Below are 25499 nucleotides of genomic sequence, written 5' to 3' on the forward strand. Positions count from 1 at the left end.
GATTGGCACGCTGCAACCGAACCGCGCCGTCTGGCCTAGAAGCGCTCCCGAGAATCAGATCAAGGCAGAGAAGCGCCCCCTTATCGCGCGCCTTCACGGGGGAGCCGCCTGCCCACCGCCCTCGTGTGCCTGTCGGCTGTAACCTGGCACGAAGGCACCTGGATAGCCCTTGCCTACCGACTCCAAGCTGAAGTACGTCCTCTGTGGGCAATGCGTGGAATGGAACACTCTCCCAGTTCCAAGAGGTCACGGCAGCCACTTGACACCTAGTCAAAAAAACAACAACAAAAAAGTCATCCCCTCATGCCCACAGACTGCGCTCCTGTATTAGGTCATCCCAGGAGGACCTATTTCCACACGCAAATGTACTGCCAGAGACTTTGTGGAATTATGACTTGTACACAATGTAAAAAGTCCTGCCTTTTGAGTGAGCAAGGCTGGTGTCAGTTGATGGAGATTTTGACCACACATCAAGCTGTCACCCAGCACGTGGGGGCGGCACACCCAAAGGGAGCAGAAAGGGAGTGTGTGGGTGCGCATGTGTTTGTGCTTGTGTGTGTGTGTGTGTGCTTGTGTGTGTAAGCACCCTTGCAAATTAGTTTTTGAAGTAAAAGAGACTGCAACATATCACATAGCACACATGCACACTCCCCTGGACAGTAGACTTCCTGCTTGTCTACTAATTCATTGATCTATCACATAGACACATCTGCCCAGTCATACATCAAACAATGGACGGAGCAGGGGATCGATTGATTATTCCATGGCTATGCTGCATTCCAGGATCAACAAGCACCCCCCCCCACACACACACACACACGTGTTACCAGTGACTGCTGATGGCTGATGGCTTTGCATGTTTAATTTGCAAATTTATGCTGACATTTGAAGGCACAGCACTACTTCGGCTGCTGCAGTTCAGCTGGGCCGAACACATTATCATATTGTGCTGTATAATATGATGTCCTCAAGTGAACACTTATGGAACACACACACACAAACACACACACGCACGCACACACACGCACACACTCGCATGCACGCACTCACACACACACACACACACACACACACGCACCCTGCTCTCTTCTGCATTTCTAAGTGGCTCAGAGTCAGCCCACTCAGATACACTGCTAGCATTTGGGTAAATCGCTATATAGTTTGGTTATGTTTAACAGTGTCTGAAGTGACTGTCATTTCTTTTTCTTGAGGGGGGGATTTGTTTACAGTGCAGTGTCATCTCACCTCCAAAGAAGCTGTTGCCAGCAGCTCTGCTTTGATCCTGGTGTTTTCTTCAACGGAACTTGTGTAATTTAAGCACACTATTTGTGAGATAATTTAATTTTAATCAAAGCGCCAGAACTTTTGGTGAATATCGATGGTTTTTACATTTTAGACTACTTTAATTTATGTGAGCAAGACTGTAGGCACGTTTTGTGTTAGGATAAAGATATGCCCATTACTGCAGGGACAGGCACATTATGGCAGGAGCAGACATTACTGCAGGTACTGATATGTTACTGCAGGTACTGATGTGTTACTACGGGTAGTGATGTGTTACTGCAGATACTGATGTGTGTGTTACTGCAGATACTGATGTGTCACTGCAGGTACTGATGTGTTACTGATATGTTATAGATGTGTTACTGATGTGTTACTGCAGATACTGATGTGTTACTGATGTGTTACTGCAGATACTCATGTGTTATTGATGTGTTACTACAGGTACTGATGTGTTACTACAGGTACTGATGCGTTACTGCAGGTACTGATGTGTTACTGATGTGTTACTGCAGATACTGATGTGTTACTGCAGATACTGATGTGTTACTGCAGATACTGATGTATTACTGATGTGTTACTGCAGATACTGATGTATTACTGATGTGTTGCTGCAGGTACTGATGTGTTACTAATGTGTTGCTGCCGGTACTGATGTGTTACTGTAGGTACTGATGTGTTACTACAGAGACAGACACATTGCTGCAGGTAATGTGGGTACAGGCACACTACTGCAGGTACTGACACATTGGTGCAGGTACAGACACATCACTGCAGTTACAGACACTTTGTTGCAGGCACACACTCGATGTGGGTACAGAAACATGACTTCAGGTCTAGACACAATACTGCATCAGACACAATACGAAAATGCAGATACAATACTGCAAGTGTGCGTAAAGCATTCTAAATGAGCCTCTCCTCCATGCTTTGGGCGTTTTTAACCCGGCCTCATGCCTCAGCTTGTTGTCGTCTGCGCACCAGTGCTCCGGAGGCCAGCTGAACAGCTGGGGAGGAGCTGTAGCGCTCCCTGTAGCCAAAGGCAAACGTTTGCCATGGGGTAAAGAAGGGTGAGCGAAAGGAAATGCAAGGGAGCATGGGGAGGAGAGGGGAAGAGAGGAGAGGAGGTACAGAAGGAGCAAAGTATCACTTGTAGTCGGAAAAGTGTACCCAAGGGGCATGTTTGGAAGAGCAAGTTAACAACTTAACATCTCCTAGGTGTTAGTTGGCTTCTACCACATCTCTCTATCGCTCTCTTTCTCTCCCTCTCCCTGTCTTCCCATGTCTTCCCTTCCTCTCTCTCTTTATACATTTCCTCTCCCTATTTTCATCTTTTTCTCATGTGCACCCCCCCCATCACGTGTTCCTCCTTGGCGTTATGTTCCATGTGTGTCTGGCCGTGTCTCGCCTGGCCTGGCTCTCGCTCTCTAGGCCGTGAGCACTCTGAAGGCGGGGCTTGAATAAGACTTAAGGAGCGTGAGCATAAACTCACTTTATCATATTCAGCACATTGTTGTTATAAGCTGAAACAGACTGATGGTGAGGAAGGAGCCGTGCGCTGAGCAAAAAAAAACCTAAAGTCTGTGCTTGTGTGCAGCCAACTTTGCCAACTTTAAGCCAAGAACAGAGTGTTGTTTTGCTTAATTACGGTAAGCAATGCAAGTCGCTTTTAAGTGATAAAGTTACAAACATGCTAGAAGTGCAGGGACAAATAGCAGCGTAGTGCGTTTATGTGGTGGATCGCTCAGCCAAAGGGTCTCCATGTAGTCTGCATCTCTGGGCGGAGAGACCGACCGAGATAGCTGCAGTATGTCTTAGGAAGAATCCAAAGGGAGAGGGTCACAAACTCCGTCCTACAATTGGAACGACTTAAAAAGAATGAGAAGCGCTGGTGTAAGGACCAAGACAAGAATGAGTTTATAGGTTATAGACTGATGGGAGTTTTGATCTGTATTTTTTGAAAGTGAGGTGAGCGTGCACTATGACTAACCATTAAGTTGTCACAGTATAAAGACCCTAATGCATTTTTTTGTTGTTGATTTCTGATCTTTGCGTATGTACACATTCACCATTGTGCCTGTGATAACAGTTTAGCAACACTGCATGTGCATACTAATTAACTGTTGCTTTCATGTTGCCTCCCTGGTGTGTGTACATGTCTGCATGTGTGTGCATGAGTGCATTTGTGTGTGTGTGTGTGTGTGTGTTCATGATTAGTAGTGTTTACCAGCACTTTAGATGTGCATACTAATCCTCATGTACTGCTTTCATGTTGCTGGTGTGTATTACCCAAGCATTCCTGTGTGTTTGTGCATGCGTGTGTGTGCATGTGTGTGTGTTTGCATGTGTGTGTGTGTGTGTGTGCCACACTGGCATTTGTCTGATTATAAAAAAAGCTTTGCCTGCTGCAGTCCAGGGACACACTGTTCTGTGGCATACGTTTCAGCTGACCTGCCCACTATTTAAGGTTAGGCCCGAAGCTGGGCATGCATGACTTCAGGGGCCTTCCGTGACATGGAGATCAGTGCCGTAAGTCACATTTTACTCGTGTAAATTAAGTTCCTCGTTATAGAAGATACCCTTTTTCACAGCTGTTAGAGTTGCTCCTTTCACTCCACCACTCGTCTGAACCGTTCTAAGAGAAATCGGCACAGAAAATACATAGATCAAACAGCACAGGGCAGTCAACTAAATTTGTAAATACAACCTCGGGGGTACAGGAATAGTTGGGTGCCTGCAAATGATTCAGTTCAATTCCACGTTGCTCAATTATACATATGCAACACAGTGTACATGCATGTGCTGTACGCGACATGCAGCACTTTTCACCCACAGCTGCGTGCGGAGCATTAGCGGTGCATTAGTGCTAGCGGTGCATTAGTGCTAGTAGCAAGGGTGAGCTACCACAGGCTATTTTTAGCCCGGGTGGGTCATCTCTTCTAAGACCCCCGGTGCTCTCTTAACCTGACCGGAAATGCTAAACCAATAAGCCACGGGCGTCTCTCACCCGGTCGAGAGAAACCAGGAGGGAGGGACCTTACGTAACTGTTCATCCCATTGATAAGAGGAACTTTGTGTGTGTGTGTGTGTGATTGCAGAAACACTGCTTCTCTCTGGATAGCAGCTGTTTTCAGCTGTACTTCTCCATGCCTGGGGGGATATGGCATGGCTCATCATAGCAGCAAAGCACGATTCAAATTCGGGCTTTTGTTCAGTTAAGAGACGGGTAATAACAGCGCAGTGAATACTTTGAGACAGTCGAGTGTTTTGAGGTGGTATAATGAACACTTTAGCATTCGACTGGCAGCAGAGTGCATTCTTTCCCACACGCAGGATCCATCTGTGCAAAGCCCCCAAACTATCTTGATAGAAGATGAATTGTCCATTTCTGGTAAACCATCCTCTAGTCCCGATGGAGGTAAGAGAGGTTCTGCTTACCTGATCGAGCTGGGCTGAAGTGGCCTGCAAGTTTGCAGTGCCAGTCACTGTTGATAGATCGGCTAATGAAATGTACGCATTTGATAGAGCAGTCCATCCTTGTCACTGAGGATGGCGAAGGGGAGATTTTGTTTTCTTTCTTCCAGTGAAATCCAATCCAATCTTCCTTCCTGTTTTCTGGCCTGGCTATCGATTTCTGCTCCCTGTACAGGTTTTCCCTATTTAACCACACGTTAGATGGGTTTTCTGAGACGTCTCTTATGTTTAACAGCCACGTGCGTCGTAGCCAAAGTCATACCCTTAGAAGGTCACACACACACACACACACAAAATGCAGGAAACACACAGGAATAATCTCCTTACCAAGTCAAGGTCTGATAGAGCTTCCCTCAACGATACCCCAGGCCCTTTGAGAGAGAGAGAAAGAGAGAGAGAGAGAGAGATTTGGAAGTCAAGGTAAAAAGATAATGCATTTATTTAGTAATCAGCAAAGAGCTTTTATGCAGTGGGATGTGGGTGCAGCGGCACACTCTGATAAGATCATTTGCTTTCAGGTGTTTTTGGCTACTGTACTTTGCACCGAGTGTAAATTGAATAGCATGACCTTTTCCCGCTGAATCAAATTGACTGCATTTCCACAAAGATTTGGTGGTTTCAATTACCATAAATTTTTGATATTGGGGATGTAACCTCTCCCCCTCGGCGCAGATTCAGACATGTGCACACACATAAACACACACACACACACACACACACACACACACACACACACACACACACAACCCAGTGCAAGTGCACACACAGCCCTGCGCTGTCATTGAAGGCAGGGTGGGGCTGGGTGGGGCTGGGTGGGGCAGGATGGGGCTGGGTGGGGCAGGGTGGGGCTGGGTGGGGCTGGGTGGGGCAGGGTGGGGCTGGGTGGGGCAGCGTGGGGCTGGGTGGGGCTGGCCCGGTGTGGTGGCAGTGCTGATGGCATGCCCTCGCCACTGCTGCTGGTGATAAACGACAGGCTGACCTGCGTCAGTGCCACCACTGAGCGGTCGAGAGGTCAGATGGTGGCTGTGGAGGGTAATGAAAAGAGGGCGAGCACACACAAGAGGGTGAGCACACACAAGAGGGTGAGCACACACAAGAGCACACACAAGAGGGTGAGCACACACAAGAGCACACACAAGAGGGTGAGCACACACAAGCGCACACACAAGAGGGTGAGCACACACAAGAGGGTGAGCACACACAAGAGCACACACAAGAGCACACACAAGAGGGTGAGCACACACAAGAGCACACACAAGAGGGTGAGCACACACAAGAGCACACACAAGAGGGTGAGCGCAAACAAGAGCACACACAAGAGGGTGAGCACACACAAGAGCACACACAAGAGGGTGAGCGCAAACAAGAGCACACACAAGAGGGTGAGCACACACAAGAGCACACACAAGAGGGTGAGCGCAAACAAGAGCACACGCAAGAGGGTGAGCGCAAACAAGAGCACACACAAGAGGGTGAGCACACACAAGAGCACACACAAGAGGGTGAGCACACACAAGAGCACACACAAAAGGGTGAGTGCAAACAAGAGCACACACAAGAGGGTGAGCACACACAAGAGCACATGCAAGAGGGTGAGCGCAAACAAGAGCACACGCAAGAGGGTGAGCGCAAACAAGAGCACACACAAGAGGGTGAGCGCAAGCAAGAGCACATGCAAGAGGGTGAGCACAAACAAGAGCACACGCAAGAGGGTGAGCACACACAAGAGCACACGCAAGAGGGTGAGCACACACAAGAGGGTGAGCACACACAAGAGCACACACAAGAGGGTGAGCGCAAAAAAGAGCACACACAAGAGGGTGAGCGCAAACGAGCACACGCAAGAGGGTGAGCGCAAACAAGAGCACACACAAGAGGGTGAGCGCAAACAAGAGCACACACAAGAGGGTGAGCGCAAACAAGAGCACACACAAGAGGGTGAGCGCAGACAAGAGCACACACAAGAGGGTGAGCGCAAACAAGAGCACACACAAGAGGGCGAGCGCAAACAAGAGCACACACAAGAGGGTGAGCACACACAAGAGCACACACAAGAGGGTGAGCGCAAACAAGAGCACACACAAGAGGGTGAGCACAAACAAGAGCACACACAAGAGAGCAAGCACAAACGAGCACACATAAGAGGGTGAGCGCAAACAAGAGCACACACAAGAGGGCGAGCGCAAACAAGAGCACACACAAGAGGGTGAGCACACACAAGAGCACACACAAGAGGGTGAGCGCAAACAAGAGCACACACAAGAGGGTGAGCACACACAAGAAGCACACACAAGAGGGTGAGCGCAAACAAGAGCACACCCAAGAGGGTGAGCGCAAACAAGAGCACACACAAGAGAGCCAGCACAAACAAGAGCACACACAAGAGGGTGAGCGCAAACAAGAGCACACACAAGAGGGTGAGCACAAACAAGAGGGTGAGCACACACAAGAGGGTGAGCACACACAAGAGGGTGAGCACAAACAAGAGCACACACAAGAGGGTGAGCACACGCAAGAGGGTGAGTGCAAACAAGAGCACACACAAGAGGGTGAGCAGACACAAGAGGGTGAGCGCAAACAAGAGCACACACAAGAGGGTGAGCACAAACAAGAGCACACACAAGAGGGTGAGCGCAAACAAGAGCACACACAAGAGAGCAAGCACAAACAAGAGCACACACAAGAGGGTGAGCGCAAACAAGAGCACACACAAGAGGGTGAGCACAAACAAGAGGGTGAGCACACACAAGAGGGTGAGCACAAACAAGAGCACACACAAGAGGGTGAGCACACGCAAGAGGGTGAGTGCAAACAAGAGCACACACAAGAGGGTGAGCAGACACAAGAGGGTGAGCGCAAACAAGAGCACACACAAGAGGGTGAGCACAAACAAGAGCACACAAGAGGGTGAGCACACACAAGAGCACACAAGAGGGTGAGCACACACAAGAGGGTGAACACAAACAAGAGGGTGAGCACACACAAGAGAGTGAGCATAAACAAGAGCACACACAAGAGGGTGAGCGCAAACAAGAGCACACACAAGAGGGTGAGCGCAAACAAGAGCACACGCAAGAGGGTGAGCACAAACAAGAGCACACAAGAGGGTGAGCACACACAAGAGCACACAAGAGGGTGAGCACACACAAGAGGGTGAACACAAACAAGAGGGTGAGCAGACACAAGAGAGTGAGCATAAACAAGAGCACACACAAGAGGGTGAGCGCAAACAAGAGCACACACAAGAGGGTGAGCGCAAACAAGAGCACACACAAGAGGGTTAACACAAACAAGAGGGTGAGCACAAACAAGAGCACACACAAGAGGGTGAGCACAAACAGGAGGGTGAGCACAAACAGGAGGGTGAGCACAAACAAGAGGGTGTGCACACACCAGCTGAATGCATAAAGCCACATGCAACAGCAGGGAGTGAGTGCACATGTACCCACAGTTCTCCATACTTGCCAGTTCCACCTGCAATCTCAATTAAAGACCAATGCTTCGATATTACCGCTTAACACACACACACACACACACACACACACACACACACACACACACAGAGCCATATCGTTCTCATATGCACTATCCTGTCTGTCTCTCCCTTCTCTCTCTCTCTGCATGTTTGTACATTTCTCACAGCGTGCTCTGGAATGAAATGTGACATTCCCCATTTAACAGCATGAGGTCAATTTTGTATTCCCTTCACCTCTAAATACATTTATCCAGTGGCCAGTAGTTTTTCCTCTCCGCCGCCTGCTCTGCGCCGCGTATTCGCCCCTGCGCACGAAGCACGGGCCTCTTTGCGGCCTCGCAAAATGGCGTTTTCTGCATTTTCTTTTGTCAGCGTTTCTGTTTGCTCTACCACAGCCATTGAAGTGTCTGATTTCGGCGAAAGGCTTTCTTGAGGTAACACGAGAGTGCTGTGACAGCCTGTGACAGCACTGCCATGCCAAACGCTAAAAAAAGAGCCGCGATATGTTTGAGCATCCAAACATTACCCTCTGTTAGAACAGCCCTGGATACAACCCCCTTGACCATCTGTTGTGCAGCAGATGACGAGCCTTAATTCTACACATAAGCCTAAGAAGCTGTTTCACCACCTCATGTTGATTCTCTTCTTTCCTCTTTTCTATTTGTGTGCCTTTCTGGGGTTTTTTTTTATCCTGCCTGCTCTTTTTTCGTGGTCGCTCGCTCGCTTTCTCTCGCCTTCTTTCTCCCCCTCTCTCTATCTCTCTCTCTCTCTCTCTCTCTCTCTCTCTCTCTCTCTCTCTCTCTCTCTCTCGATCTTCCTCTTTCCCTCTGTATCTCCCACCCTCTCCCCTGTTCATCCCTGGGGGATGGGATGCTACTGTATAGCCACATGGGTAAACCCCAGTGGAACCAGCTCTGCTTGCCGGAGATCTCCAGCTGGCGTCAGAGAAGGTGAGCAGAGCACTGTTGGCCCCCTTGGGGGTCCTGAGGGCTTGCTGTTGCCTCATACATGCACCCTCTTTGGAACAGGCTCCTGACTGTGGTTCCCCACCAGTTTCTAAAGTGTCTACATGTGGAATTCATTTTTCTCTACCCTGTTTAAGTGTTCAGCGTATCATTATATCACTGTGATTTACAGTGAGAGCGGAAAGCGTGCGATTCCACTAGCGTCAGCCACGAGCGTCGCTTCAGCGTGCCTCTCTGAAAGTGCTGTTGACACTAATGGAGTAGTCCAATAAGCGATCGCACCACTCGTCAATATGTTTGACTAGCAAAAATGACTCCACGACTCACAACTGGGCCCTTCCTCGTTTTGGTCCAATTAGGGCCAGAGATCCGTGCCATGCCGTGCCTTTGCCAGGGCGGGTTTTCAGGCTAAAGGACGGCACATCCGGCCAGGTGGGGGCATGGCGCGGGCCGGGTCGCTGTGATGTCTGAGGATGTTATGAAAAGTTAATCCGCGTGGTAGCCTGCCACACTGTGATCATTGCCTCTGGTGCTGGTATGCATCAGTGGGTGGCTTGTGGGATCATTTGCAGGGGAAATGAGGTCTAAAATAGTGCTAGTGATTCCACTGGCCGAATCCTATTTTGTGGTTGACAGATGAATGCCGGGCCATTTTTATATGTGCTGTGACATTATCTGGTAGACGCATTAGAATATGATGGATAACGTGAAATTACCCGGATTTTCTCTTTATTGTCAGTTTTGGGTGTGCTGTGTGGCGCACAGTTGTGCTCATAAACACTGTTTTGTACAATGATTGAACAGCACACTTGTGTTTTTGTATTTATCTCGCCCAAGCGTTTTTCTAGATCACATTTCCCTGCCTTTCCTCTATTAATCTTGCGGCTCTGTCCCAGGATTTGCTGCAGCCCCCTGCATAAGCGATGCGGGATGACCAGGCGGTGCGCGTGAGCACAGTTCATGTATTGCTTCAAGTGACATTGACTTATTTGCTCTGAAATCAGGAGGCAAACTAATCATGCAGACTGACAATATTTGCTTAGCAGATCTAATATGCTTTCTCAGTGTGTCCGAAACACTGGGACTCAATTCCCTGCACACATGTTCACGTATCTGGTTGTTTTGATTAGCGAATCTGCCAAATTCCTGAACCTAATCTTGGATCTTTTTTGTTTACATGTGTGAGGGGATATATATATATATATATATATATATATATATATATGGTTTTTTTTCCCGTGAGTGTGTGTATGGAAGTGAGGGAGAGACTGAGTGAGAGAGCGAGACAAAGCCTCTGAGATAAGGTAGATATCATCGGAAAATTTCAACTCATTCCTAGTCACTCAATGTTTCTTATGCTACCGCTGGTGCAAGGTTTTGCTTGTAAAACTGAGTAATTGCATTCAGTTTTATTACCTACTGAATGCCTTTCTTCTATCATGTGTATGGCTGTGGACACACATGACATTTTATCTATTACACCATATTATTTTGGAGTGGATTTCTACAGCAGTATGTGTTTGCTTAAATTTTATGTATTTGCCTTGAACCATTCAAACGTATTTAGTGAAGCAAAAATAGCAAAATATATATATATAAAAAACTATTGCCTGTTATCTGTTGCATGAATTGTATCTTGGGAACATAATGGCTCATGTGGAACTCAATAAAAGAGTTAAAGAAAGGACGATTTCAAAGACAGCCTGTCTGATAACAAAAGGACTCACCTGATAATGAACACTGCCTTGCCTCCTGTGGGGATGGGGGGTGGGGCGCTGAGGGGTTGGAGATGGCGTGAAGGCGTCTGGTGCTTGCCAGTGTCTTTTATGGCTAATTGAAGCATTTGGAGTAAAACAGCCGTGAATGGCACCCTTTAGAATTGAATCGGGTTAATATATTGTGATCCCACAATTAGCCCGTGATTGTTAAGATGACTTTAATTCTGTTGGGCCCATTAAACAGGATTGGAAGACGTTGGCTATTTTTCTTTTACTTCTTCTTCTAGCCCAGGCTCGCCACATCTGTCAAGAGTGATTGATGGAGGTGCACATGCCTATTGTGGGACTGTTGGTCATTTCTGGCAGATCCTCCCACTAACATTTTCCCTGGCACTAGAATCTGCTTTGCTGTTTCAGTCGGAATGGACACTCCAAATGAGGCTTATGGAGTCCACACCAGTTGTAGTGGCAACGGAGATTGACAGGGATGCCATTTCTGACACATCTCCATGGCTTTGATTGTTGGGCAAAGTATGGAACACCATATACCCTCTTAGATGCCTCCTTACCAGGAATGGACGCTGTGTTTGACTGATTTTAGCTTTGGTGTGCTACTAATGTGAAGGCTATTTTCACCAGTAAGGTGACTAGGTCACAGACTAGATTTCGCTGAACACTAAGTGATGTACCTCTTTTCTTTCTGTGAAATCAGAGACGTGGACACTCCTGGTGACATTCCCGATGACGTTCCCGGTGACATTCCTGGTGACATTCCCAGGCCTGAAGGTGTCCTGCTCTGTGACCTTTAAATGAACATGGGCTGATGGTAGCCTTCCACTTCAGGCACCTCATCTTCCCAGGAAGGCATCATTCTCTTTCATGGCGTGATGAGATAAAAGATTTACCCAAACCTGTATGGAAAGTTTTGATCCGAACCTAATGGAGAACACAACCAGATGGTTGACTATTAAAGCAACATTTGAAATAATCTTGAGTGATCTGAGATATAATCAGCATGGTGAGAAGTGCACTGTAAAATGAACAGAAGGCTTTAGTCTACATCAACTGCCAGAGCTCACTTTCTCAGTGCCTCAATGGGAATGATATACTGTATATTAAAGTGCTGAAATAAAGTACTGAAAAGCAACCAGGGTCCAGTGAAGGGACAGGGAATCATTAGCTGGCAATTACACTGCATGCTAATTCACAGGCAACAGTTGTCTCCAAGCAGTTTCACCATCAGAGCTCAGAGATCCCAGTGGGTATTTGGTTATCTGTGAAATGCTTCTGTTATCATTTTCAATAATGAATGATGGAGGATCCCCCAGAATGGCGTTATCTTCTCAATGAAGCTTCACTTAGGCTTCTCTGCTTGTCTGTGGTTCATCGAATGCCAGCGCTATCAACCACTGGGGTCCGGTAAATGGGGAGAGATAGGTGGAACGGCCCCTGTTTTGATTTCTCAAAAGCGTCTCCCATGAGGATGGGGCTATGTTGGCATGTAATCACGGGAAACTAGGAATAGAAAGAGGATCAAACAGGGTGATCGCTGCACATGGGACCAGCAGCTAAGCAGTGCTGTGCAGCTATCTAAAGAGGACTCTTTGCCTGTAGCCCCAATGATTGCACCCGAACGCTATCGGCAAGCGATACTAATCCTGTGGTGTGCATAAAAGGATTTGTTCTTGTTAGGCTGCATGTGCCATGACCCACAGCAGTTTGGGTGTTTATCTTCCGTTGCTAAGTCCCGTGGGTTTTGGCAGTGGAACCTCCAGTGCCTGTCACAGCTCCTCCCCCTCCCCGGTTGCCATTCCTCAGAAAAAGCCCCTCCCCGGTTACCATGACCACAAGGGAAAATGCCTCAGCAATGCTTTACATGTGAAATATCAGGATGGATACTACACATGTAAACGGCCTGCCGCCAGCTTTTGTTTTTAAACCAGTTTGATGATTCTGCGCTTACCGCCATCCACGCTGTTCATTTTCTAGCATTTCTTAAAAATTGATCACGTTTACTCGCATAGCATTAGCAGTTGATATTTGTCCTGCGTATGGATTGCTTGCAACATTTTGCAGATCGGTTGCCATGTTTTGTTTGTCCTCTGCGGAGACAGAGTTAGGCGCTGGAGCAACTTTCCCTCCCTTTCCCTGGGTGGTTGCTGTGTGTCAGTCCAGTTAATGGGTTTCTTAGGGGAGATATTATTTTGGTCCAGTAAGCCGCATGCTTAATGTATGACTGACAGCACTAACTCGTGTGGCTAAGGCAATTTGTAGTTGAAAGAAATGTCTGTGCACACTTTCCTGTACAGCACTGCAGCGAAAAAAAAAAAAGGCGGGGAAGCCCTCCGTAGTCTATTAACAACGGCAGAGTCGCACCTCTCCCCACCGTGCTCGCATAAAGACGGACAGAAATCGACTTCTCCAAACTAAACTGTCCTATTTTTGCCCACTGTTCTTTCTCCTGCCCCTTTCCTTTTCCACCTCCTAAGAAGATAGATGAGGAAAATGAGGCCAACTTGCTGGCAGTGCTCACAGAAACCCTGGACAGTATCCCGGTGGACGAGGACGGATTGCCTTCGTTCGAGGCCCTGGCAGATGGGGACGTGACCAACGCCAGTGATCAGAGCTGTCCCTCCACCCCTGACGGCTCGCCGCGCACCCCAGAGCTGGAGGAGCCCTCCCTGGTAAGGCCCACCTCCTTCTACCCACCTCCCTCTACCCACTCCGTGTCGGCACCCCTCCTCCTCCATCTCCAACCCTGCCGTGACCACGTCCAGGCCTGCTCTCACTCAGCATCTGCGGGTGCCGCGTTCCCCTCTTGCACTCCCTTGCCCTCAAAGGCACCAGATAAGGCAACGCTGCGGACCCGTGACCAAAAACGGGCCCAGCCGCGGCAGACCCGTAGCACTGGCAAGTGGCATGAACGGCAGAGCAAAATGGATCAGTGTTTTCTGGATGTTACTGGCATCGTAATGTACTTAGGAAGAGGATGATACGTTTCAGTATCCCCTGCTCGAACACAGCAGCTGGGCATATGGGTCACTGGCTTAACGCACGTTAGGACCTGCAGACTTTTAGGCTGCTTGGAGGGTCACAGCTGGCATTCCGGTCAAGGGATCACCAGATCTGAGCGTGGGTCCAGTCCCCTTTGTGCCACATATCCTTGTTTGTTTATTATTAATTGGTCATAGTTCAATGTGTGTGCCGTGGGTACTCCCTACTGTTGTCCACCATGTCAGACCTGTTTCCAGCAGCTACTCATGACACCCCACAGTCTCTATATTTTGCTCAACACAAAATCTTTTAAAGTATCTGTGTGGGCGAATGTGTTATGACAACAATTACTTGATTTGGTTTGATCTTTTAGCACAAACAATTAAAGGTATTTGCGGAATCTTTGTTCCATTGGTTTAGGGTTAGTGTTAAGGTTATCACTGATAAGGCAAACACTTTCACAATCCTATGAGGAAGCATTAGTTTTTCCATAGGATTAGTATTAGATGTAGTAGTAGAAAAGCTAAATTATTTAGAATGGCACATTGCTTAGAACTGATCCAAGTGACACAAGCAAGTATATCCAGTAATCGTTTGAAATTTAACTTTTGAAGTCTGCCTTTTAGTAGTTCATTTTATTCTGGTTTTGTTAATACTCATCTTCTAATTATTTCTTTGCTGTGTTTGCAGCTGAAGAAACTCCTCTTGGCTCCCCCTAACTCCCAGCTCAGCTATAATCAATACCCAGGTGGTAAGGCACAGAACCATGCAGCCGGCAACCACAGGATCAGACCCACACCTGCTGTTGCCAAGGTAGCTACGTGCCACGTGCTTCATCAAAAGCCTGTGTTCCTATACCTCTCTCTCCTAGTTCTTTCCTCTTTTTATTTATTTCCTCTGCGAAACCTTTTTGCAGTTTCTCACAGACACTATATTTTGAAGATATCACGAATGAGAGCAAGATGTTTAATTTTTGACTTGTCTGTAACTGAGTATATTGAAAATTTTACAGAGAGATGACAATTTTCCTATTTTCCAATGTTTTCCTGTTTTGTCCTCTAAATTTAGCACCTCAAATTATATTATCCTCTGTGATAGGAGAAAAAAAGCTTCCTATTTACCTGTACTTATCTGCTACATTATCTATAAAAGTTAAGTTATCAGTTATTGGGTGTCATCTACCCTCAGTCACCTACACACATCATGTGCAACTTTACTGCGCACATTCATGTGGCTTTCTTTGAGTAGTTCATTTTCTTTAATGACTTTGACTCCTCTGTTTCTGGAGCGCTGCACATGGCAGGCTCCCAGAGGACACTACACCGCCTTCCCCCTGCCCCTGGCATGTAGATCTCACCGGAGCTATCCCGAGACCTCGTAATTAAGATGCCGGGCGAATCCCGCTTTCATTACGCTGTGCAGAGACAACACTGAGCTAACTTTTTCCCCCTCTCCTCCTCTTCTCCCCTTTTTCTCCCTCTTCGTCCCTTCACCATGCCTTTTGTGTCTCCCTCCTGGCTACGATTATCCAGACGGAAAATCCCTGGAGCAGCAGACAAAGAGGGGTTTGTCCCCAGCCGGGCCGCCTGGTGAGGCGCCCCTGCACCGAGCTGCTCAAGTACCTCACCGCAAGCGACGATGCCTTCCCAACCAGAGCCGGCGAATCCAAAAGCACGTGGCCAGGCTATGGCAAAGACAGGGGCGGGCCCGGTGCCTCCTCCTGCTCGTCCTCTTCCTCACCGTCCTCCTCGTCCACCTCCTCCTTCTCCTCCCTCTCCTCCTGCTCGTCCTCTTCCGCCTCGAAGAAGAAGTCCTCTTCAGCCCCCCTGTCGTCGCAGCAACAGCAGCTGGCAGCGCAGGCCCAGAGAGGTGAGAGCCAGGCGGCTGGGGCGTGTAGTGTGGCTGGTGAGGGGGCAGGGCAGTGGCAGCCGTGTCCACACGGGGAGCGATCCGCCCCCGCTGTTCCGTCCTGCGGAAGCGGCTGTGGCCCCGCCTGCTCCGGCGAAGAGGGGAGGCCACCGGGCCTACAGCCGGGCGCCGACGCGGGCGGCCTGGCTGCCGCCCGCTTCATTAGGTACATGCACTCTTACTCTCTCCTGCCTAGAGAAACGGGTCGCTCAGGCAGCTGTGGCCGTTGTCTTGAGGCGGGCGGCTGGGCTGGGCCCAGCTCTGCCGACAGGCACATCACAGTTACCAATAGGAAGAAGAGGCGAGAGCAAGAGCACCCAATGCTCAGCCAGCTGCTGACCTCCAGCAACAGGCAGGGCCGTTACCGGGCCCGTCTGCACAAGTCCAGTGTCCCCCAGGCAGACAAGCGGGACCGGCCCAAAATACCTCCTACAGATGTAGGGAGGCACACAGTGAAAGCTAGTCAGAGATACAAGAATGGAAAAGCCATTCCAGAAGGCAAGGAGCCTAGTCAGGCTGACCCATCAGATCTTGAGCTCTCTATGCTGGGTGACTTGGACTTAGAAAGCTGGCTAATGAAATTAGAGCAGGAGATAAGAGGGTCAACAGATCCAGTGGGCCAAACTAGGGCAGATGTTTGTGATGATGTCGTGGGCAACCCCATGTCATTCCCATGGGGTCCACCAAGTCCACTCTTCCCAGACTCTTTAGTTCCAGAGCACATCCCCTCCGCCACACAAGGGCAGAACCCACACAGACAGGCAGTCTGCAAGCACCCCGATGACCAGGTTCCACCACCGTTAGGTAATCATTGCTGCATCCCTGCCCTCTCTCTCCTGCCTCTCCTTCTCTAACTGCTTCCCAGTTTGACTACAGACTAACCCAGATGCTAACTTAAGCTAGACACTAGAAAACCAAAATGCAGCCAGCTGCACCATGTCTTCCAAAGGGCAACGTTCTGAATGGGCAGAGATCCTTGGCTTGACACTAATGAGCAGCAGGTGAGCTAGCTACTCATTGGCGCTCAGATGCAATTGGAGTCGACCAGTTTCTAGCGTTTTACATGTGAGCTCAGGAAAACATGGCCACCTTGCCATATTTTAATGGAAAGACATTCCCTAGCTGCAGTCGGAGACAGTCGCTGCCTCAGGCAACTGCACATGCTTCCTCGACTCTTCTTTCTTCTCCTGCTTTGGTTTTAAAATGCATGCCAAATATTTTGCTCTTCTGTTGGGTTCCCACCATTGCCATTTGTAATGCGTGTGCTGTTTATTTTCTTTCTCAACTCATTCTCTTCTCATTTTCTGTCTTCTGTGTTGTGGGGAAACGTTCATGTGGGTTGGATATCTGAACACATGCCATCATACCATCTTGCCTCAGAAAGTGAACAGTCAGACACACAAAACAAAAAGATTTTAAAACGTGAAGAAGCAATGGGGTCAAGTTGCTTTTTAAATGGCTGATAATACTCTAGTCACGTTGTATTGGGTTGAGAGTGCCACATCATTGTTCTTAATCGAAATCTGAAATTGATTTGTAGATGTGGACCTGATATCTTTTGGGCACATTGTAATTTAGTTAATTAATTACCCATGCTCCTTTGTGTTCTGCAGCCAAACCAACCACCTTGCCACTTCCTTTGACCCCAGAGTCTCCAAAGTAAGTGAGAGAGTTTTTCCACCATTCTTGTAGATCAGACACAATCTGAACTAGAACACCAAACCAAAAAAAAAGTGATCTAAACCAGCAATGAGGCATTTTTCTTAGATTTCATTTCCATTTGTAAGCTCTGGAACCACACAACCGTTTTAAAAGTGCCCCTTCGCTGTTATTACAACATTTACTTTTTATGTGTTGCAGTGACCACAAGGGATCTCCATTTGAGAACAAGACCATTGAACGCACATTGAGTGTGGAGATCTCTGGAACCCCAGGTAAGCAAATCAGTGAAGCTTGCTGAAAACACACACAACAGACAGGCACAATTTCAATTCTTAACTCGTACAAACTGAAAATCTACAGTGCACCTTTTCTACTCTCTGGCAGGTCTTTCTTTCACTTTCACTTGGTTATAGTCTAATGTTTTCGGATTGGGAGTCTCCATACATCGGAAGCAAATTGATGCGTTGTTTGCAGCATTAGTCCTGTTTTTAATTAGTTTTGCCATGCAATTTGGTTTGCTGATGTTATCTGTAACGTTGCTGTTTGGCAATTTGATTAGAGTCATTGGCATGTTTCCATTGTCCCGTCCAATATTTATAGGTAGCACAGCATTTGCCAAATAGGGTCAATGTGAAAGGATTTTATTATTCTTATTGGTGTCAGTACTGTCCGTTACATGTGTCATACATTTATTAATAAAGCACGTTGGTAAAAGCTGTAGGCAAAAGGTAATTAAAGTCAAATGAAGTGAATGTCGGTTAAGGGTAAAACACAAAGCTTCAGCAGTTCTGCCCCCCACACCCCCCCTCCTCTTTCTCTCTCTCAGCGTAAATCATGCAGGTAATTATTTCAGTAGCCCCCATGCAGAGATTAATCATTCCAGGTCAATAAAAACAAAATGGCTGCTCTTTTCCTCCCCCAACGTGTCAGAATGAATAGGCCATTTGATATTCATTTACCACCACATAATGGCTCTCAATGCACAGATTTGACCTAGCCATGAGATTCAAGGTAACACTTTGTTTGGTGCTGTCTTGTAGTGGCTTAACGAAAGCACATGGAGGATTTTTGTGGAATCTGTGGTTCTCGCGACCCTTTACATTTTGACCTCGTTGGACATGCCACTTAACCTTGTGTTTATGTAAGAGTTAAAGGTTACACTGGGTCTCCCCTCAAGCCACTAAAGTTGCGCTCATAAGTCATCAAGGGCCATTAATTTTCCTCTCTGTTTATTGCACATGACTATATCTCCTAGCCTGAGGCAAAATCCAGCTCCGTTTATGCAAAGATGCTTTTATTCTCCACAAACTCTCCCCGTTACACAACACAGATTTGGGATTAGATATTAGCGTAAAGCAGCCATTAAGGCAAACACTTTGATGAAGTCTTTTCCAAGGATTAGTTGTCCTACACTGGTTCTGCGTCCTTTGGCCTACCTTAAGCTCTCCAGGCTTAGATAATGTTGATCTGCGGAGTATATTTCCTGTCACGGCTGATTAATTGGTAACGAGTCAGTGCAGCTGTAAGGGCGGCAGAGATAGTTTATTCAGGAGTAAATTTTCATCTCAGCAATACAAATTGTAACATTTCCTTTCCAAGGCTTCTGTGGCCATGACAGTTTCCTCTGACGCTGAGAAAACTGGAGAGGTAGAAAGAGTGCAATGGTTATGATGTGCTAGAGAGAATATTTAAGTTAGTCAAGGCTGGCGTGGAGAAAACGACAGAAGCAAGACACCTGCAGAATAGACAGTGGACAGGAGCTTTAACACTGCTCGCTAATCCCCTCCTCTCTAATAGATTTACTGTGGGCTACTGGTGTCTTTAATTATGGTATCTATAACAGCCAGGTCAGTCTACGTGTCACTCTCATGGCTTTTAGAGATTACCTCGGGGATCAGCTCCGTAAGCTTTTGGTAGTAATTCGCTCAGAGGTCCCTGTGCAATTCCCACCTGGATGGAAACAGATGAACCCCCCCCCCCCCCCCCCCCAGCTGTTTGATTAGTGTTTGTGTCTACGTCACATCCATCACTGACTGAGTGGCATGCATTTATCTAATTCTGATTTATTCCGGAGGCACTAATGGCTCTTAGTTTACAACCCTGTGTGCATTGTTTTGCCCAGATGCTGTTTCGCTGGTAGAATCTGCCCTGACAGCAGCTTTCCTCTCTACTTTTCACGGCTCTTGTGTTGCCATAATGGTACTTATAATATGAGCCCCGTGTTTTCAAAATACAGCACCAGCCATGCTGGTAATGGCGCCGCATCCTTCTAATGGACAGACGGACATAAACAATGCTAGAGGGTGGTTTTAAGGAGAAAGACTGAGACATTTCCTTTTGTTAAAATTTGAGATAAAAATTTTGCCTCAAGTCTCGCTCAACTACTTAATAATCATATCTATAACAAACTGAGAAAGAAGTGCCACAACAACGCAAGAGGCACAACAGACACCCTTCAGAAGGAATTCAGAACTATATGCTTTAGGAACTCAGACATAGGAAGTCAAAAATTCAGATGATTCCTAGAGAGGAAACACACAGAGAAGAGAGAAGCAGAGACAGAGGGAGAACTACATTCAGTTGTTTGTGCAAGTGCATTAACAATGTCGTAAAACGACACATCTCAGGATTTCTCATATAACTGCCATCTGGTGCCACATAAATCTGTCAGGAGTGCTGTGGTTCATGAGGGGAACGCAGTGGCAGAGCCGAGGAGAATAATAATACATTCTCCAACAGCCACTGAGCTCTCGTTCCAGCCTCAAAGACATGTAGCTGTTGTCTGTACCAAAGTAAGCTATCAACATACTAGCCAAGGATTTAGATGTAAGGACTTTCTCAGGCCTTGGTGAGGTTGATTGGACCAAAATGATCAGTCTCTATTACAAAGAAACCCTAGAGCTCTATGTGTGTCCTGTGTGTGTGTGTGTGTGTGGGGCGGGGGTGGGGGGGGGTTGCTAATGTAATATGGTTGCCTAACAGGCCACTTTTTTTTATTTATAAAGAATGGGGTTATCCAAGGTCAGTAGGAAATTAGGAGGAGTGACTCAAGCCCTTTCAGTGTTCCATCTGAGGTTTCATTAATCTGTCAATATTCCAATAAAATGCAGATCAGGATTAGGAATATTTTAATCAAAGCTATTTTCAACATGCCAGCCAAGCGGATAGGCTCTGGGCTGCGCTGTATTGTAACATAAACCTGTACTGTGAATTTATACCTGGCATCTGTACTCTTCTACACAGGTCTGACACCACCAACCACGCCTCCTCACAAAGCCAGTCAAGAGAACCCTTTCAAAGTATCACTCAAAACCAAGCTGTCTTCATGCTCCTCTTCAGCCTTGACATGCAAGAGGGCCAAGCTGAGCACTGGAGGCCCTTGCACTCAGCCAGACAGTGGCCCTGACAGGAAAGGGCCCAAGCAGACTGAGCTCTATGCCCAGCTGAGCAAGGTGTCCATCGCCCTGCCTCTGGAGGGCTCGGAGGAGCGGCGGAGCAAGCGGCCCACGCCCCGCGTCTTTGGCGATCATGACTATTGCCAGTCCTCGAGCACAAAACGAGACGGCGGCTCCACCGTCCCCGCCGTCGCCGGGCCGGCGGGGGGCCGGCACGCGGAACGTAAGGACTCAGCCGCGCTGCCCTCCTCTGCTCCCGCATCCTCTTCGTCTTCCGATCGCCCCTCATCTTCCTCTCTGGCCGGGCAGCCGCACAGCAGCGCTCTGCCCATGGTCCAGGAGGCTCGTCCGGACAAGGGGGCTAGGGGGCAGGACTGCAGCCCCGTGTCAGGCGCTGAAGCATCCGCGGAGCTCAGCGGCTCTGCCGGCAGGAAGCCTCTGTGTGACCAGGAGATACGGGACGAGCTCAACAGGCACTTCGGTAATCCGCAGCAGGCATTCTTCAGCGAGGCCGAGCCGAGAGGCTTCCAGCCAGTGGACGAATGCGACTCGGGCGATGAGCACTACTCCCCTTTCGGGGGCTACATGCACCCGGGCCTGGCCGACTTCGACGGGCTGGAGGCAGGCGGTGAGCGCTTTCTCTGCTCATGGGAAGGGACTCCTCTGGAGCTGCTCCTCGAGAGCTCGGCCTCCTGCTCCCCCTCCAGCAGCTCGCCGTCCCGGAGCTCCATCTCGCCGCCCTCCACTCTGCTGTCTCCACGGCACTTCCGCTGGCCACAGTCGGGCTCGCGCTCCAGGTCTTCCTCCCGCCACAGATGCAGGTCCCTGTCCAGGTCCCCATACTCACGCTCGCAGTCCCCTGACAGCCGCTCCCCCTCTTGGTAAGTACCAGCGGAGGGGGTCTTGCTTACACCTACGCGGTCTCTGTAGCCCGGACACGAACGCGCACAATTCAGTACAGGCCACATAGGGAAGAAAATCTCCTCTGTGGGCTATCATGGGATACACCCAGAACAAGAGTCTCTCAGCATGACCACTTAAGGCCAGACAGCTGACCGTGCACATCCTGAGAGGAGAATGACTTGTTACACGCTGCACAGAGGGCCTTGGCGTCAGGAGGGGAAATGCACTTTGAGCATTCTTGATCACGAAGTCTTGACATGGCTTATGCGATCCAGCTGTTATGCTACATGAGTTGCACCCACCACCATTACATTTGGCATTAGAAATTTTTAATGTTAAATAAGCCAACTTGAAAAGCACGTAGCTTTATAGCGCGTAGATTTAACAGTCTTACTGTGTCCCCTCATTTCTGTGCGATTCATTCATTCTTCTCAATAGGGACTTTTTTGTGTTGTCTTGATCACACAAACGTATTAGAGTGTGTGAAGATCTCCTACCTCTGAACACCGCCTCCCCATCTTTTCTGTGTTCTGTCGGACCATAGATGGTGTCCCAACACTGTTTGATGGAGCTTTGTTGTTTTTAGTGGCAGCTGTTATTTTTGCTCATCAGCATTAGCTGCTAGGAGGCCCCTGGGAGATAAATGCAGCGGAGCCTTTTAAAAGCCATTACATCATCACAGGGAAGCCGGGGAGAGAATACTCGCAGCGCTGCCTTTGATTTTGCGGCACAGGATAGGAGGGTGCGCGCCGAAAAGGGGATTCTCCAAAAAACGGCATTTCCGAGGCATTCCTGTAGTGCTGCGCCATCTCTGCCTGCTGCCTGATGAATGAGATTTGCCTCGCAAGTTCGCAAGCATACTCAGATTGGATAATTGCTGGTTTATGTTTGGTTTTCACAAAAAAAGATGTCATTTCATGGCTCGCTCCATGTAGAGATGGATAAGTTCAAAGCATGTGTATTGAAATTCCAAACAGGAATTTTAGACCAAAAATGTTCCCCTCTGCAGTAGAAAACATTGTCATTTATATTTAAAGATTATCTTTTTAAACTTTGATGTGTTCGATGCGCTCGAGTGTTTTAATGGTAAAATTTTGAGAGCAAACCTGCAGTATAGAATTTTTAAACCCATGCACTACACAGTGTGAATATGTGTCAGTTTATGTTAAGACCCAGTATAACCCATTTGTCTATAGTCCTAAAGGAGTGTAAAATAGATAGGATATTCTGTGGAAACTAGGATATCTGTAATATGTAGTTTTTACATGTTTACTTGATATTCGCTACACAGGTCTCGTCACACTGTTGACAACAGCACTCTCAAATCCAGGAGTCACAGAAGCCCTCAAACCCAGTCACGCTCTGTTCTTGGTCGGAGGCCCAGGTAAACATCTAACAAAGCTCCTTTGCATCACTACAGTGTTAGCAGCCTTTCTTGCGCCTTTAAAGCCTGTTTTGCAAACGAGTTTCAGCCAATTGCAGATCAGGAGAAAAGCTCCATTTCTGGGTAGGAAGCTCAGCCTCAGCAGACAGTTAAAGCACAAGAAGGTGTGCTAACAGATGCAGCTGCCCAGTTCCTGACATGCCCCCTCTAGAGTCCCACTTAGGGGAGCCAGGAGACATCTTAATAATGTGTTTATTTGTCTTCTTCACTCAGGGAAAAAATAAATTAACGGGGAGGGGACTATGATCTCGCCATTTCACCTATATGAAACCAATGCATGAAGGTGCACGATAGCTTTGTGACATGACCCCTCCCCCGCGCATAGGTACGACAGCTATGAAGAGTACCAGCACGAACAGCTGAAGAGGGAGGAGTACCAGTGGAACCATGACAAACAGGAGGGCGAAAAGTCCGAACAGAGGGAGCGACAACGGCAACAAGCGATAGTGAGTAGGCATGTGTCCCCCATCGTTCGGTTTCCAAACTTAATTTGTTCATTTCCTACGTCGCTCCTTTTTGCCGCCCTGCAGACCTGATGCGGATCCGTCCTCCTGCGCCTGCAGAGCCTTTCCCCTCACGCTATTGCCGTTCAGGCTACCTTTCAGTGTTCCCTCTTTATCGCCCGCTTATGTGTTTTTTACACCTCCTTGGCATCTTGGAGTGGTGCTGGATCCTATTAATCACATCATGGGGTAAATATTCTCGACCAGACAGCGGGGTGGCGTGGCGCGGCAGGGGGAGTGGGGATAATTATGTTAAAATAAGACAACTCATATCAAAGCTGCGGAAACATGACATGGATTTAGAGCGGGTATCTCTTTTAAATAGTTCCATTTGAGAAAATATCAGGTTTTCCTTCCATTTGTGCTCGACCAAATTGTGAAACGAGACAGCTTGGCTCAGCCCTTTACCGATAAAAGTAAATGTGATTTGGCCTTGCCATTATCTCCCCCGCCCCCCCATGGCGCTACCGACCCACCCCTACTTCCGTTTTTTCTGAAGGCAGAGGATTATGGGTAACATGGGCCGAGCCGTCAGAAGCAGTTTGGGGGGCTGGAGGACGTGAGAGCGTCACACGGGGCGCCAGCCTCCAGGTGACATGTTTGAAACCTCGCCGTCAGCAAACTAAACCACCAATTCAGCAAACTGTTTTGTCTCTCGCATGAACGTGACGGCAGGGAGGAGGAGGAGATGACGAGCAAACGGGGAATAAAAAGAAAATGAAGTTGCATGCTCCGCTTAATTTGTAATGTCTTGCCTTGTCGGAGGAAGGAGCAGCGTCGTGACTGGCAATGCTGCGTCATGCGTCAGGGTGTACCATTAGTTTGGTGCCAGGCAATTGATTTACATGTGTAAGTTACGGCAGGCCTCTGGATATGACTCTAAATTATAAGTATTTGTAGATTTTTCAGTGAGCACAATGACAGGCAAGTGTTTGAGCGCATAAATAAATAATGTCAGTAATACAAAAATAGCCTGAGGCTTGTACTGTGTCTTGTGATTAACAAACAGAAATAAATGTCTCTAAATGTATATGTTTAGCCTGGCGAGGTCTTTAAGCTCTGCCACTCCACACTGTGACCCTCTCATTCTCATTCCTCCATAGCACAGTGGGAGAATCGGTTTCTCCTCCATCTGTGGCAGACTTGCTAGGATTTGACCACAGTTGGCCAGGTCAGTTGGAGGGATGTGGCCAGTGCAAGACTGTCCAGCTATCCTCCCAGCTTCAGCATCAAGGCAGTTTGGCTTTTTAATTTCTTTTTTGTGCGGCGTAGACGGCACTAGGGCCCAGGCCATCTGCATATTCCGTGCTCAGACGAGTGAGGTGCAGCATCTCTGCGGCTCTGTGTTCGAATGAGCAGCGGTCGTTATTCCATAAAAGATCCATAAAAGATCCGTGTTAACGCTGGAGAGGGGGGAAAAAACCCACTCTCTTTTTTTTTCTCGTTCCCTTTTATCTGATGTTCATACTTCTGTGGTCAAATCTTTAGTTGTCATAAACTGGAACATTCTAGATGAGTTCTAGGGCTGTTCAGGGCTGCCCAGATTGAATCTTACATCAGATAAGAGGAGGGGTTTAGCTGTGGTGTGTACACACACACACACACAACACACACACACACACACACAAAGAAAAGATGAGCCCTCCAATCTCTCCCTGTGTACCGTTCTTGGCTTTCCCACAGTGGTGTGTTAATTACAGTGATGGAGTGAGAGTCTGAGAGCACAGCGAGAGGAGATAGAGGCAGAGGAGTCATGCTTTTCTAATCCCCCCCCGCC

At 48.0% G+C, this 25499-nt stretch overlaps 1 protein-coding gene across 9 annotated transcripts in view; it reads left to right on the forward strand.

Annotated features, from left to right (window-relative positions):
- Positions 1–25499, forward strand: part of ppargc1a (peroxisome proliferator-activated receptor gamma, coactivator 1 alpha) — a 35195-nt gene that overhangs the window by 6139 nt on the left and 3557 nt on the right. The window contains exons 1-10 of one of the 9 annotated variants that reach the window (XM_027015051.2): positions 2793–2930; positions 11626–11931; positions 13403–13597; positions 14598–14720; positions 15440–15776; positions 17429–17474; positions 17676–17749; positions 20721–21753; positions 23067–23159; positions 23545–23665. In XM_027015051.2, coding sequence (XP_026870852.2) covers positions 11929–11931; positions 13403–13597; positions 14598–14720; positions 15440–15776; positions 17429–17474; positions 17676–17749; positions 20721–21753; positions 23067–23159; positions 23545–23665 — 2025 coding nt within the window. In that variant the 5' untranslated portion in view covers positions 2793–2930; positions 11626–11928. Of the gene's footprint in view, positions 1–2792; positions 2931–3015; positions 3250–10483; positions 10500–11625; positions 11932–13402; positions 13598–14597; positions 14721–15439; positions 15777–15950; positions 16620–17428; positions 17475–17675; positions 17750–20720; positions 21754–23066; positions 23160–23544; positions 23666–25499 lie in introns of those variants that run through there. The other 8 variants (XM_027015045.2, XM_027015050.2, XM_027015047.2 and 5 more) reach the window with 8 other exon arrangements.

The sequence above is a fragment of the Electrophorus electricus genome, chromosome 19 (genome assembly GCF_013358815.1).
Source record: "Electrophorus electricus isolate fEleEle1 chromosome 19, fEleEle1.pri, whole genome shotgun sequence".
In the NCBI taxonomy this organism is placed as follows: Eukaryota; Metazoa; Chordata; class Actinopteri; order Gymnotiformes; family Gymnotidae; genus Electrophorus; species Electrophorus electricus.